The sequence below is a fragment of the Dunckerocampus dactyliophorus genome, chromosome 1, assembly GCF_027744805.1.
Source record: "Dunckerocampus dactyliophorus isolate RoL2022-P2 chromosome 1, RoL_Ddac_1.1, whole genome shotgun sequence".
NCBI classification, from domain to species: Eukaryota; Metazoa; Chordata; class Actinopteri; order Syngnathiformes; family Syngnathidae; genus Dunckerocampus; species Dunckerocampus dactyliophorus.
This window is the reverse complement of record NC_072819.1, coordinates 18,983,568-18,996,537: the sequence shown is the minus strand read 5'-3', so window position 1 is coordinate 18,996,537 and position 12,970 is coordinate 18,983,568. Positions and strand designations below refer to the sequence as shown.

The 12,970-nt window shown below is 46.3% G+C and overlaps 1 protein-coding gene across 1 annotated transcript in view; it reads left to right on the top strand.

Moving 5' to 3' along the window:
- Positions 1–12,439, top strand: part of LOC129180948 (Krueppel-like factor 15) — a 35,011-nt gene extending 22,572 nt beyond the window's left edge. The window contains exon 4 of the mRNA XM_054775395.1: positions 12,418–12,439. Coding sequence (XP_054631370.1) covers positions 12,418–12,421 — 4 coding nt within the window. The 3' untranslated portion in view covers positions 12,422–12,439. The remainder of the gene's footprint in view (positions 1–12,417) is intronic.
- The last annotated feature ends 531 nt before the right edge of the window (positions 12,440–12,970 follow it).

Below are 12,970 nucleotides of genomic sequence, written 5' to 3'. Positions count from 1 at the left end.
TATTTTTATTTTTTTATTTTTTTATTTTTTATTTTTTACCCCTGTCCTGTCCAGCCTTTAAAGCAGATAGAATTGTAGATCTAAATGCCGTCAAGTGCTCAACAGATTTACTCAAATAAATCAAGTCAAATAAATTTTGTATAACAGGGGAAGTGTATATCACACTTCTCCCTGGCAGAGTAAATCTGTTGAGCATGCTAGGTTTAAAACGGCGGCCATCTCTTGTGTCCCTGCAGTGATCCCGTAGCCTGCGCATTGCAGTTGTGCAATGTGCTGTAAACAAAGAATAATAGGAGTGTAACGGTGACTATAGGGGTGTTGTTTTATGTCTACGTGGCTCTAATAATGGTAACAACCGCATTCAGAAAGTCACAAGCAGGTATTCTATGCTCTAACTACGAAAACATTCAGTTTATTAATATTGAATGCTACTTTGTGAAAATGAATTTATCGCAGTCGTGTCTGGAACCAATTCACCACGATAAACGAGGAACGACTGTATAAAGATACCTGTGTAACTTTCATTTTCCCACAAGAAATCATGAAAATAGAGTCAGTCTATTACTTGAGTCTGTCTTAAAGGTCCCATGTTCCATGTTGCTGTAAATAGAGATCGTCAAATAGTGTTTTGGAAGTGTGTGGAAGTATTCACTTTTTACATGTACATTCTAACTCTGCACTTGTCCAACATAATAGACACCATATATCACATACAACAACGTAACATTAAGGACTGGGACAGGAGGACACAAACGTTAGCAACATTAGCATAGCGACTGTATGTGGGCTACAGTGCTAACATTACACTCACATTTTAACAGCAAGCTTAGCCTATTTGCTAAAGAAAAACAAAATGATCAAACTTACAGCTCCCACATCTACAAATGACCGACAGATAGTCCAGGCTTTCTAGGATGTGTAGCGAAGCCTTTTTTTCTCAAAGCTGTTGTCCATGAAGTGGTGGGTGTATAAACGGGGCGTGCTTATGTAGGTAAGGGTGGTTCAGAGGCAGTATCATGTCACCAAGGATGGACGTTTTCCTTCATGATGTCATGAAAACCAGAAACTTTAAAGTTGATTGTTTGAGTGACTCTTCTCTCAAAAGTGGAGCAAACACGTCAGGTAGATGCTAACTTTTTCTCACATTTGGTGCTTGTAAACAGGCTCTCGGGACACATATTACTGTTAGAACATCATTAAAAAGTCAACTGAAAGTGAATATTATAGAATACCCATCCACATATTGACTTTTTCTGCAAGTGAGTGACAGCTGTGTACGCTTGTCACACAGCGTGCCAATGACTTGTAGGCAGAAGCGGACAGTGTACACAAAGCTGAAGGTCAGAGCCGAGTGGCAAACGACGACAGCCCATGTGCTGATTCAACATCAGGGGGATCAGATGACGACTGTTATGTAACGACCCTCAGCCTCGAAGGGAACTCTGCGTGAGCACTTGTTTGCGTCCTTTGAGGAGACACCAAAGAAAGAAACATATGCAACATATGTAGAATCAATACATACATTGTAATATTCTAGTAACTGATCTATATAAAGAAAGTTACATATCTTTCATTTTCTTTACTTTTCCATTCTTCATGTACTATATGTACTTAATATTCTTTGCACTGTGTTCCAAATTAATTATGCAAATGATATTTTTCTCTGACTTTGCTATATAGTCAATGTAAATTATTGTCATCATAATTTTCAAGTCATCCACCTAAAAGTACAAATTGAATGTTACTGAACAAACCTCCCAAAGATAACAGTAATTTTTTCAAAAATCCATCTATTTTCGATGCCACTTATCCTCATTAGGGTCGCGGGGGTATGCTGGAGCCTATCCCAGCTGACTTTGGGGGAGAGGCGAGGTACACCCTGGACTGGTCACCAGCCAATTGCAGGGCACATATAGACAAACAACCATTCACACTAACATTCATACCTATGGACAATTTAGAGTCACCAATTAACCTAACATGCATGTTTTTGGAATGTGGGAGGAAACCGGTGTGCCCGGAGAAAACCCAGGCATGCACGGCGAGAACATGCAAACTCCACACAGAGATGTCCAAGCGGAGATTCGAACCCAGGTCTTCCCAATCTCCTGACTGTGTGACCATCACGCTAACCTGCGGCCTTTTTTCAAAAATCTAAACTTAAAATGCACTGTTCCACATTATTATGCACAACAGAATTTCAAAGCATTTCACTGGTTGTAAAGAACCAAAAAATGGTCATTTGTTGAATTTGCAGCATAAGGAGGTCATATTTATTGAAAGCAAAAGCTATTTCAATCACTAACATTTTAACAGGCCAAGTTACATGTTAACATAAGATCCCTTTTTTGATATAACCTTCACAATTCTTACATTGAACTTGTGAGTTTTTGGAGGGTTTTTTTCAAGATGTCAGAATAGCCTCTGACAGCTGCTGTTTTGTTGTGATCTGCCTCCCACCTTCATAGATTTTTTGCTTAACGATGCTCCATAGGTTCTCAATTGGGTTGAAGTCAGGGGAAAAAAGGGGGCCAAACCATGAGTTCAGGCCTCAGGGGGCCCGCCCCACTATTTGAGAAGTACTGGTTGTAGGATGATGTGCAGGGTGTCATTACATTTGATATTTATATGAACTACCGTTGTCTGTTTGACGTAATTTAAGGCAAAATAAGGTTCGGACCTTCGCTGTGAAAAAAATGTGCATAACAAACTTTACTCAATTTAAATTGAAGACCCCTGCTCTGGAGGATCCTACACCTTGAGGTTCATGGGACTTCAGAGGCACCAGCAGTGTCAAATACATGTTTGCTGCTTTGTAATGGCTTTTTAGCATGTGCTCTCTCGATTCGATAAATTTGTCTGGCAGAAACCTTTCTCATTATGCCTTTATCAGCACAATCTGTCATCTGAATCAGCCACAAATTTCTTCACCGTACGAAAGTTATTGTGAATTATTCAATGTTTTCATTCCTTGTCCAAGGCATTGCAATATTTGACGTAGGGATAGGCCATATGGACCAAAAGTCATATCCCGATATATTTAGATTGAATATCGATATATGATATATATCCTGATATTTTTTAAGCAAAGTGAGTTTCAAAATCTAAATCAATGTGGGGTCTGGTGCTCTTGTGGTCGTCGTAGTGTTGCTCCCTTGCCGGCCGTGGTGGTATGCGGGGGGCGCGTGGGCGCGGTTCCCGCAGTCCTAGTGGCGGTTGGATCTGCCTTGGGGCGTGTGGCTGGTCCGTGGTGTTTGGCGGTTTGGGGGTGGCGCTGTGGACGCTACCTCCGGTGGGGCTCCGGTGTTGGGGGGCGCTGGGGGTATTGCCTCTGGGGGGTTGGGTGGGATGGACTGGGCATCCTGGCGGGCCGGGTAGGGCCTGTGGTGTGTCCTGCGGCCTGTGGCTCGCCCGAGCCTGGGCTGTGGTGGGTGGCCAGTCGGTCATGTGTCCTTGGTCCCCCCCTGCTCGGTTTGGGCGGCGTTGGGGTAAGGGGCCCCCGTCCTTCCGGTTCCACTGCACCACCTCACATACATATAGGGCTTTGGGGGGTGACCTACGGTCAGGCGTGGTTGAGGAGGGGAGCTGCCTTGCGGGGCTCCTTTGCCCCTGCCGTGCCACTGACCTGTTGCCCCCCAATTTTAATCGCAGAGCAGACACTTAGGGTTTGGGGGGGCTGGTCAGGTGACGGGCCCTCCGAGCGGCAGCTGTCCCCCGATTTTAATTGCATCATTAGCTATCATCCACATACACACCTATCATATACATGCACACAGATACACCCCTCAGGGACACAGAGACCAGCTCTTCATAGCTGTCCTCTTTTATTTTATTTTATTTATTTATTATTTTTTAATTGCATAATAGACACAATCACACCTTATCACATACACGAGTGGGGCGGGCTGGATTGGGGTGCCTCGTGCCTGTTCCGCGGCGCCTGCCCGCCAGGGTCGGGGGTGTGGTCGGGGGCCTGGCCGTCGTGGTGGCTCGCCCGGGATGGCCTGGCTTGTGGGATACCTTTGTCTGGTTCGCCTGCCTTTCCCAGGGGTGGCCCTCTGGGGCCTGTTGATGCCGGGGCTTGCGCCGGGGGGGCGGCTTGCGGTGCTTCCCCTGGACTGACACATGCCGCGGGCGCCTCTGCGCTCTTGGGGCTGGTTCGGCGGTCTCCGGGGGGCGCTTCCGGCACAACTTCTAGTTGTGGGGGCGTCTCTGGGCCTGCCGGTTTGTGGCCCCCGGTACTCGTCTGCCTTTGTGGGGTGTGATCTCTCGCTGGTCTCAGGGGTTGGCTGTCCTCCGGCGCGCCGGCGCCCTGTCTTTGGCTGGGATTACCTCTCTTCGGCCCCTTGCTGGTCTTCCCGGGGGGGATGGCTCTCTGGGCTGGCTCTTGGGGCACTGATCTTTGTGCTGCCTGCCCCTGTGGGCATGGTGGCCTCCTGGCGGCGAGGGCTCGGCCTTGCTATTTGGGGCGGGGCTCTCTGGGAGGTGGAGGGCGGCCCCTTTCCTTTCATGCATTCTCAGTGACAATTACACGCCCACACATTCTTGCACCTTTATATATATGAAGTCTTCCTCACATACAGAGATACCTGTACATATGCACACTCACAGTACATACGTACTTCCCCACATTACTCACTGAGTTAACCAGGGTGTTATTCCTATATGTTGTTGGTGTTATTACAGCGACGGTGATATCAGCAGTATGACTATAGTTTTTTTACAATGATGTGCATTACAGTAATTATCATTCTGTTCACTATCATAGATAATTATTTCATTACTACAATTATGTGTAACTTTTTCAATGCAGTATTGTCATTGTAATCACTATCATGGTTCATCATTTCATGACTACTATTATGTGTGACTGTTTCAATGCAGTATTGTCATTGTGATCACTATCATAGTTCATCATTTCATGACTACTATTATGTGTGACTGTTTCAATGCAGTATTGTCATTGTGATCATGATCATAGTTCATCATTTCATGACTACTATTATGTGTGATTGTCATTGACAGCATTGTCATTGTGGTTGTTGATATTGTTTTGTCCTTTGTCCTTATGTCTGTCCTTGTTCGTCTTTATAGTTGTCACAGACATTTATTTGCTGATGTAGTTCTGTATGTTTCTGTTGTTCTGTTCTTGTTGTCACAATTGTTGTTGTTGCTGCTGTTGTCTTTGTCTCTCTTTTTTTTGTCCCCCTTCTTCTCTGTCCCCTCCTGCTCCGGTCCGGTCGCTCCAAATTTGCTTAATAACAAGCATCAAAGTCAAATAAATTCTGTATAACAGGGGAATTGTATATCACACTTCTCCCTGGCAGAGTAAATCTGTTGAGCACTTGACGGCATTTAGATGTACGTGTTATATGTACGTGTAATATGCATGTTATCTTGTTTTATTAAAATAAATACTTAACATGTTTTTTTTTCATTTTAAACCTTAATGCAAGATGCACATAAAAAAATCTAAAATAAAATAAAGTAGGCCATTCTGTTTTTGAAATAAATATAGAAAAAGTAAAATATAATCTTTTTTATCACAAAAAGTTTTCAGCAGGTTTTTAAAGCCGTTTTTTCCACTGTTGCAATGAGGACCATATCGTAGAAATGTGATAGGACACCTATTTATAATAGCACAGTACTTTGCTTTTCCTTTCATGAGGAATGCAACTGGAGCATGGCAGACAGCGTGCAGCTTCACAAATTCCTCGTAATAGAGATTGTGCCAAGTTTTAAGGTGGTGAAAATTATTTTTTATGCTCTGAATTCGAAGTACCTTCACATTACTGAGCTACAGCTTATTCCTTGCTGACAAAGTCTTCCACTGCAGACGTCGCTTCGACTGGAGCCGCCGGGCTTCTGCTCTGCCCCTCCTCCCTCCTCCTGCATGCAGGGATGAGGGGGATACAGCGCAAATCCGATATGAACGATATGGTTGGTTTTGATATCGTGCTTAAAGTAAATATCGATATTTTCAAAATATCAATATATTCCCCAGCCCTAATTTGACGCTTTTTTTGTCAGCAGAGAGCTCCTTTTTCTTTCTCATATTGCTTGAAATCTGTGGCATGCTTAATAATGTGCAACATCATTTTTAAGAAGTTTTCTTTTAATTGGGCTCACCTGGCAAACTAATAATGACAGTTGTCCGAGATTGATATCAATAATCCCAGATTGGAAGCATTGGAAAATTGGAGCCCTCTTCACACCAATAAATATCTTATCCATAATGGTGCTCTCTGCAGTAAATGAGTAAGAGATGAGTAAATAAATGCCCCTTGCCACTATGGAAATACGATATACTGTATAATCAATATAAATAATTAGTGAATGTGCCTAATAGTTATTATTATTATAATACTATTTAAGAAATATTGATTAAATGTTACAGTATATCTATAACTAAATAGTTGTTAGGTTTGTTTCATCTTTGTGTTGTCACCCTTTGACCTGTGTTTCTTTGTAGATCCCTTCACTCCCTGAGTGGGCGGCGCCACGAGGCACACCTGTAGCCACTTGGTCATCAAGGGCTCTTAAGCCACATGGCTGCAGGAGGAGGACGTGGGATTGTTACTACTGGTTTGCATGCTGCCTGTGAAACACCAGTTTGTTTGCTCCTGTGCTCTTTGCCGTAAGATTGCTGTGTTCTTTCAAAATCTGTTCCACGTGCTCCTTGCCTCCTGTGACGCCGTCTGCTCATCAGTGAGTTGTTTCCTTTTTCCACGGTGCCCTTTTGTTTTACTACCTTAGTTGCACCGTTCTACCTCAGTTTGGACTCAGAAGTTTTTGCTATTTGGTTGTTACTTTGTTCCTGTTGAACTAAATTAAAGATATTATTTTTACCTGGATTGTGTCTGGCTCTGCATATTGGGATCTCTACCTGACTGCACGCAACAGAACAATCCCACCATGCAAACAGATCCCGCAGAGTCTGACCCGGTGCATGCTGCACTCAAGGCACATGGAAGTATGATTAGCGAACATCATTTGGCTATCAGGGATATGTCCACGCTTCTCCAGTCCATCTCCAGCAACGTGGACCGGCTCGTCAGCGAGGGAACAAGCTCCACCTTGTCGGCTCCAGCTGATGGCATAGTCACTCCTCCCCAGCTGCTGCCATCTGTTCCTCATTCCTCTGCCAGTGGCTTAAAGGAACCAGTAATTCCTCACCCGTCAAGGTACGCTGGCGACCGTGGAAAGTGCAAACAATTCATACACCAATGCCAACTGGTATTTGACCAGCAACCCTTCACCTACCCCACCTGCCGAGCAAGAGTAGCCTTTATGGTCAGTCTCCTGTCGGAGAGAGCTGCTGAGTGGGCACTGGCTATATTAGAGAATCGTCCGGAGCTACGGGACACTTTATCTGGCTTCATTTCTGAGTTCCGCAAAGTGTTTGACCACCCCTTAAGAAGGCGCCAGGCAGCCAGCCGTCTGATGGCTCTACGCCAGCACAAGGCTTCCGTGGCAGACCACTCAATAAACTTTCGCATTCTCGCAGCAGAGAGTGGCTGGAACACTACAGCCCTCTGTGATATTTTTCTAGCCAGCTTGAACTCTAATATAAAGGATGAGCTCGTAACAAAAGATGAGACTGAGTCACTGGAGCAGCTCATTTCCCTCGCCATTAAGCTCGATGACCGCATCAATGAGCGCAAGGCAGAGCACTATGCAGAGCAACGAAATCCTACTTGCACCCAGTCTTCTTCCATCTCCATCCTGCAACCAGCAACTCCAGATGTGGTTCCCAGCGCAGCAGTCTTTGGTCCAGCACCCAGTGAGGAACCCATGCAACTGGGAGGTGGTCGTCTTACTCCGGCCGAGCGGACACGCCGGCTGCGCCTGCATCTCTGTCTATACTGCGGCCGTGCTGATCATGTCATCACCAAGTGTCCTGCTCGACCTGCAGGACGCCCGACCTCCACTGGAGGAGCATTCACCGTGGGCCAGTCTACCGTCGAAGCGTCGCCAGGGCGCCTTCAACTGAAAGGTACACTCGCCTGGGAGGAGAACTGCCTTAATATCTGTGCACTTGTTGACTCTGGGGCAGATGACTGTTTTTTGGATTACAACTTTGTTAACCTGCATAACATCCCTGTGTTCTGTCTTAAGGAGGCCAAAGTGGTTCGTTCGCTCGACGGGCGCGTTTTGGCTCACGTTACTCACCAAACCGAGACACTTACCCTAAGAGTATCCGGTAATCATTTTGAGAAGCTGAGATTCTTTGTAGTACCTTCTCGTTCGGCACCTCTAGTCCTAGGCCTCACTTGGCTCAAGATTCACAATCCTTGCATTGATTGGTCTAGACTTGCTATTACCAATTGGAGCCAGTACTGCCATTCCCACTGCCTCCGTTCCGCGTCCGTTCATGCACCCTTTGCTCACTTTTCACCCACTGAACAGATTGACCTTTCTCAAGTTCCGAAGGAATATCATGACCTCAAGGAGGTATTCAGTAAGGACAGGGCTATGGAGCTCCCACCCCATCGACCTTATGACTGTGCCGTTGACCTCCTACCAGGAGCTAAGTTACCCACCTCCCGACTGTTTAACATCTCCAATCCTGAACGCGCAGCCCTTGAAAATTACATCTCCACCTCCCTTGCAGCCGGACACATTCGCCCTTCCTCCTCACCTCTAGGTGCCGGGTTTTTCTTTGTGGACAAAAAGGATGGTTCATTAAGACCATGCATTGATTATCGGGCGCTAAATGACATAACCATCAAAAATAAATACCCACTTCCTCTTATCGACTCCGCGTTCTCCTCACTTCACTCCTCTGTAATTTTTTCTAAATTGGACCTTCGGAACGCGTACCACCTAGTCAGAATTAGAGAGGGGGACGAGTGGAAAACGGCATTCAACACACCTATGGGGCATTTTGAGTACCTAGTTATGCCGTTCGGCCTCACTAACGCCCCCGGAGTGTTTCAGAATCTGATCAATGATGTGCTACGTGACATGCTAGGCCGCTTTGTGTTCGTGTACTTGGACGACATCCTGATTTTTTCCCCTTCCCTTCATGAACACATACATCACGTTAGACTAGTACTTCAGCGACTCCTGGAAAACCGGTTATTTGTGAAGGCGGAGAAGTGTGATTTTCACTCCGAGTCGACGTCTTTCCTGGGGTTCATTGTGGAGAAGGGGCGACTCAAGGCTGATCCGGCTAAGATACAAGCCGTGGTCGATTGGCCCACTCCTATAACAAGGAAGCAGCTGCAGAGGTTCCTGGGCTTCGCCAATTTTTACCGTAGATTTATTCGCAACTTTAGTCGAGTCGCAGAACCTCTCACTAAGCTTACATCCGTTAAAGTCTCATTTGTCTGGACCCCAGAGGCAGACGCGGCATTTAAAAAGCTTAAATCCTTGTTTATAAGTTCCAACGTCCTCACCCATCCTGACCCCTCTCGCCAGTTTATTGTGGAAGTTGATGCCTCAGATTCCGGGGTCGGGGCCGTGCTCTCACAACGTTCTTCCACTGACCGTAAACTCTGCCCCTGTGCCTTCTTTTCACGCCGTCTCTCACCTGCCGAAAGTAATTATGACATAGGCAATAGGGAACTGTTGGCCGTCGTCTTAGCCTTACAGGAGTGGAGACATTGGTTGGAGGGCTCCACCCACCCTTTCATTGTATTTACTGACCACAAAAACCTAGCCTACCTCCGCTCCGCACGACGACTTAACCCTCGCCAGGAACGGTGGTCCCTATTTCTAGCTAGGTTCAATTTCACCATTACATACCGCCCTGGCTCTCGTAACAGTAAACCGGATGCCCTCTCCAGACTCTTTTCCCCTTCTTCAGAGATCCCTGAGGCTGAACCCATCCTTCCGCAGACCCGGATCCTGGGCGCTCTCCAATGGGAGGTTGAGAGCAGAGTGACAGATGCCCTCAAGGACATTACCCCCCCAGCGAAGTGTCCACCTGGCCTGCTATACGTCACCCCTACACTGCGCTCTGAGGTTCTGACCTGGGCACACAGTTCCAGGATTGCTTGCCATCCAGGCTTCCACCGCACCCTGTTCCTGCTTGGTCAACGTTTTTGGTGGCCGTCCTGTCGAGTGGACACGAAGCAGTTTGTAGCGGCCTGCTCAGTGTGTGCACGCAGTAAGGCTTCCCACCAGGCTCCGGCTGGACTTCTCCGCCCACTCCCATTACCCCTCCGCCCTTGGGCACACATTTCAGTGGATTTTGTTTGTGGACTGCCCCCCTCTGACAACAACTCTGTGATCTTTACTATAGTTGACCGTTTCTCCAAGATGGCCCATTTTGTTCCCCTCCCCAAACTCCCATCTGCATTGGACACGGCCAAACTTCTAATCCTCCATGTTTTCCGCCCCCATGGCATACCTTTGGACATTGTTTCCGACAGGGGCCCTCAGTTTACCTCTGCCGTGTGGAAGTGTTTTTGTGAAGCCCTAGGTGCAACCACTAGCATGTCTTCGGGCTATCATCCGCAATCAAACGGACAGACAGAGAGAACCAATCAAGACCTGGAGACAGTACTCCGCTGCATCTGCCACCAACAACCTGCTTCATGGGCTACACACCTTCCCTGGGTGGAATATGCTCACAATTCCTTGGTCAGTTCTGCTACAGGTGTTTCCCCATTCTATTCTGTGTACGGCTACCAGCCCCCAGCTTTTCCATCCCTGGAATCTAATGTGGCCGTTCCCTCTGTGCTCCAGCACCTACGCCGTGTCCGCCGTGCCTGGCGCAACACCAGAGCAGCCCTAAGACGCACTTCAGAGCGGAACCAACGGCTAGCGAATCGCCACCGCAACCCAGCTCCAAGTTATAGACCCGGTGAGAAGGTCTGGTTATCATCAAAGGACATCCCTCTGGCAGCTACTTCCAAGAAACTGGCCCCTAGATACATCGGCCCATTCACAGTGGAACGAGTCATCAACCCTAACGCAGTCAAGCTCCAGCTCCCTGCATCTCTTAATATCCATCCTGTTTTCAATGTCTCCCGTCTCAAGCCAGTCTCTACTAGTCCTCTCAGCCCTCCAGTCAGGTCACCTCCTCCTCCTAGGTTGGTCGACGGCCATCCCGCTTATTCTGTTAACAAGATCCTTAACTCTCGGAGAAGGGGTAGGGGTTTCCAATATCTTGTAGAGTGGGAGGGATACGGTCCAGAGGAACGTTCCTGGATTGGCGGTAAGCTTATTCTTGACCCCTCTCTAATTTCTGACTTTCACAAACGGTTCCCTGACAAGCCTGGTAGGCCGCCGGGAGGCGTCCGTTGAGGGGGGGGTACTGTTAGGTTTGTTTCATCTTTGTGTTGTCACCCTTTGACCTGTGTTTCTTTGTAGATCCCTTCACTCCCTGAGTGGGCGGCGCCACGAGGCACACCTGTAGCCACTTGGTCATCAAGGGCTCTTAAGCCACATGGCTGCAGGAGGAGGACGTGGGATTGTTACTACTGGTTTGCATGCTGCCTGTGAAACACCAGTTTGTTTGCTCCTGTGCTCTTTGCCGTAAGATTGCTGTGTTCTTTCAAAATCTGTTCCACGTGCTCCTTGCCTCCTGTGACGCCGTCTGCTCATCAGTGAGTTGTTTCCTTTTTCCACGGTGCCCTTTTGTTTTACTACCTTAGTTGCACCGTTCTACCTCAGTTTGGACTCAGAAGTTTTTGCTATTTGGTTGTTACTTTGTTCCTGTTCAACTAAATTAAAGATATTATTTTTACCTGGATTGTGTCTGGCTCTGCATATTGGGATCTCTACCTGACTGCACGCAACAATAGTGTTTGGATTAGAAGCATACTAGTTGTACACATTGATTGGGTTCATTCATGTCAGGACACTTAAACAATGGATACTTTATTGACACACTGGAGCACTCTGAGGTCAAAACAACTTCATGAACAGTCAGTATAATCTATCTCTGATCAAACTTGCAAATTGGGCACATCAGACACACACACAAACACAGTTGTGTCAACAATGGGGATGCTAACTTGCCAAGTGTTAGAATTGAGTCCACTCTCTTGGAATGAGTCCACATGTCTTACATAACTCCCTGTGGACTCCTTGCAATAGGTGGAAACCAAGTACCTTCCTGACTGGGATGGAGTCTGTCACTGCAGTCGGCGGACAATGATCCTGCTTACGGAACTCAAGTTACTTCCATGAACTCAGCCTTTCCCTTGCTTTGATTTATGGTATAAGTTTCCTATTCTGCTCATGGAAGCACAGTAGTCTCCTACTGTAAGTACTAGCATTAGTGCATCTGTACGTCATCCATCTGAATTTATACCAAATTTTGAGAAAAAATATGCCACGAAATGTAGTAAAACACGGTATGACATCATGCAAGACCTCTGCATCTCTCCCATGACCTCAGTTGAGTAAGCTTCAAAGCACAAACTCCGTATGTTATTATACTTCTGCTTGTTTCTGTTGCAGCTAATATCAACAGCACCATTCACTTGATGGTTAGGGTAAGTGTGTTATTTTTGTTCTGTCCCTAAACATGCATCATTTTCAAAATATAACAATATTTAAGGTGAAAATATGACTATAAAAGCAAAAATGGAGGCCCATACATTAAAGAATTAACTCTTGCAGAGGTTTTTATTGCAGTTAATATCAGCACTATGATCATGGTCGAGACCTTGGTTCAAAAAGCATCAATAGAGGAGCAATAGTCATGACAAGGCATCGACTTTGCCTCAAAAATTTGCATCTACTGTAATGTCATTATGCTTGGAAACTTATGTGGGCATATTTGTATGGCATCCAAGGGTTGCTATGGTATGCTGTATGTTGTCGTCCTTAATTCATTTCTTTCTTCGTCATTTTGGCTTCAACAGTAAGGCATGCTGTGTTTGTGTAATGACTCACTTTCCACAGGTGAAGGCAGTGGTGATTGTAATCTATCCTCAACTACAAAGACAGATTTTATGCCTGTGAGCGTTGCGTCTTTGTATGACAAAGGGTGTGTGTATTTTGAAGTATT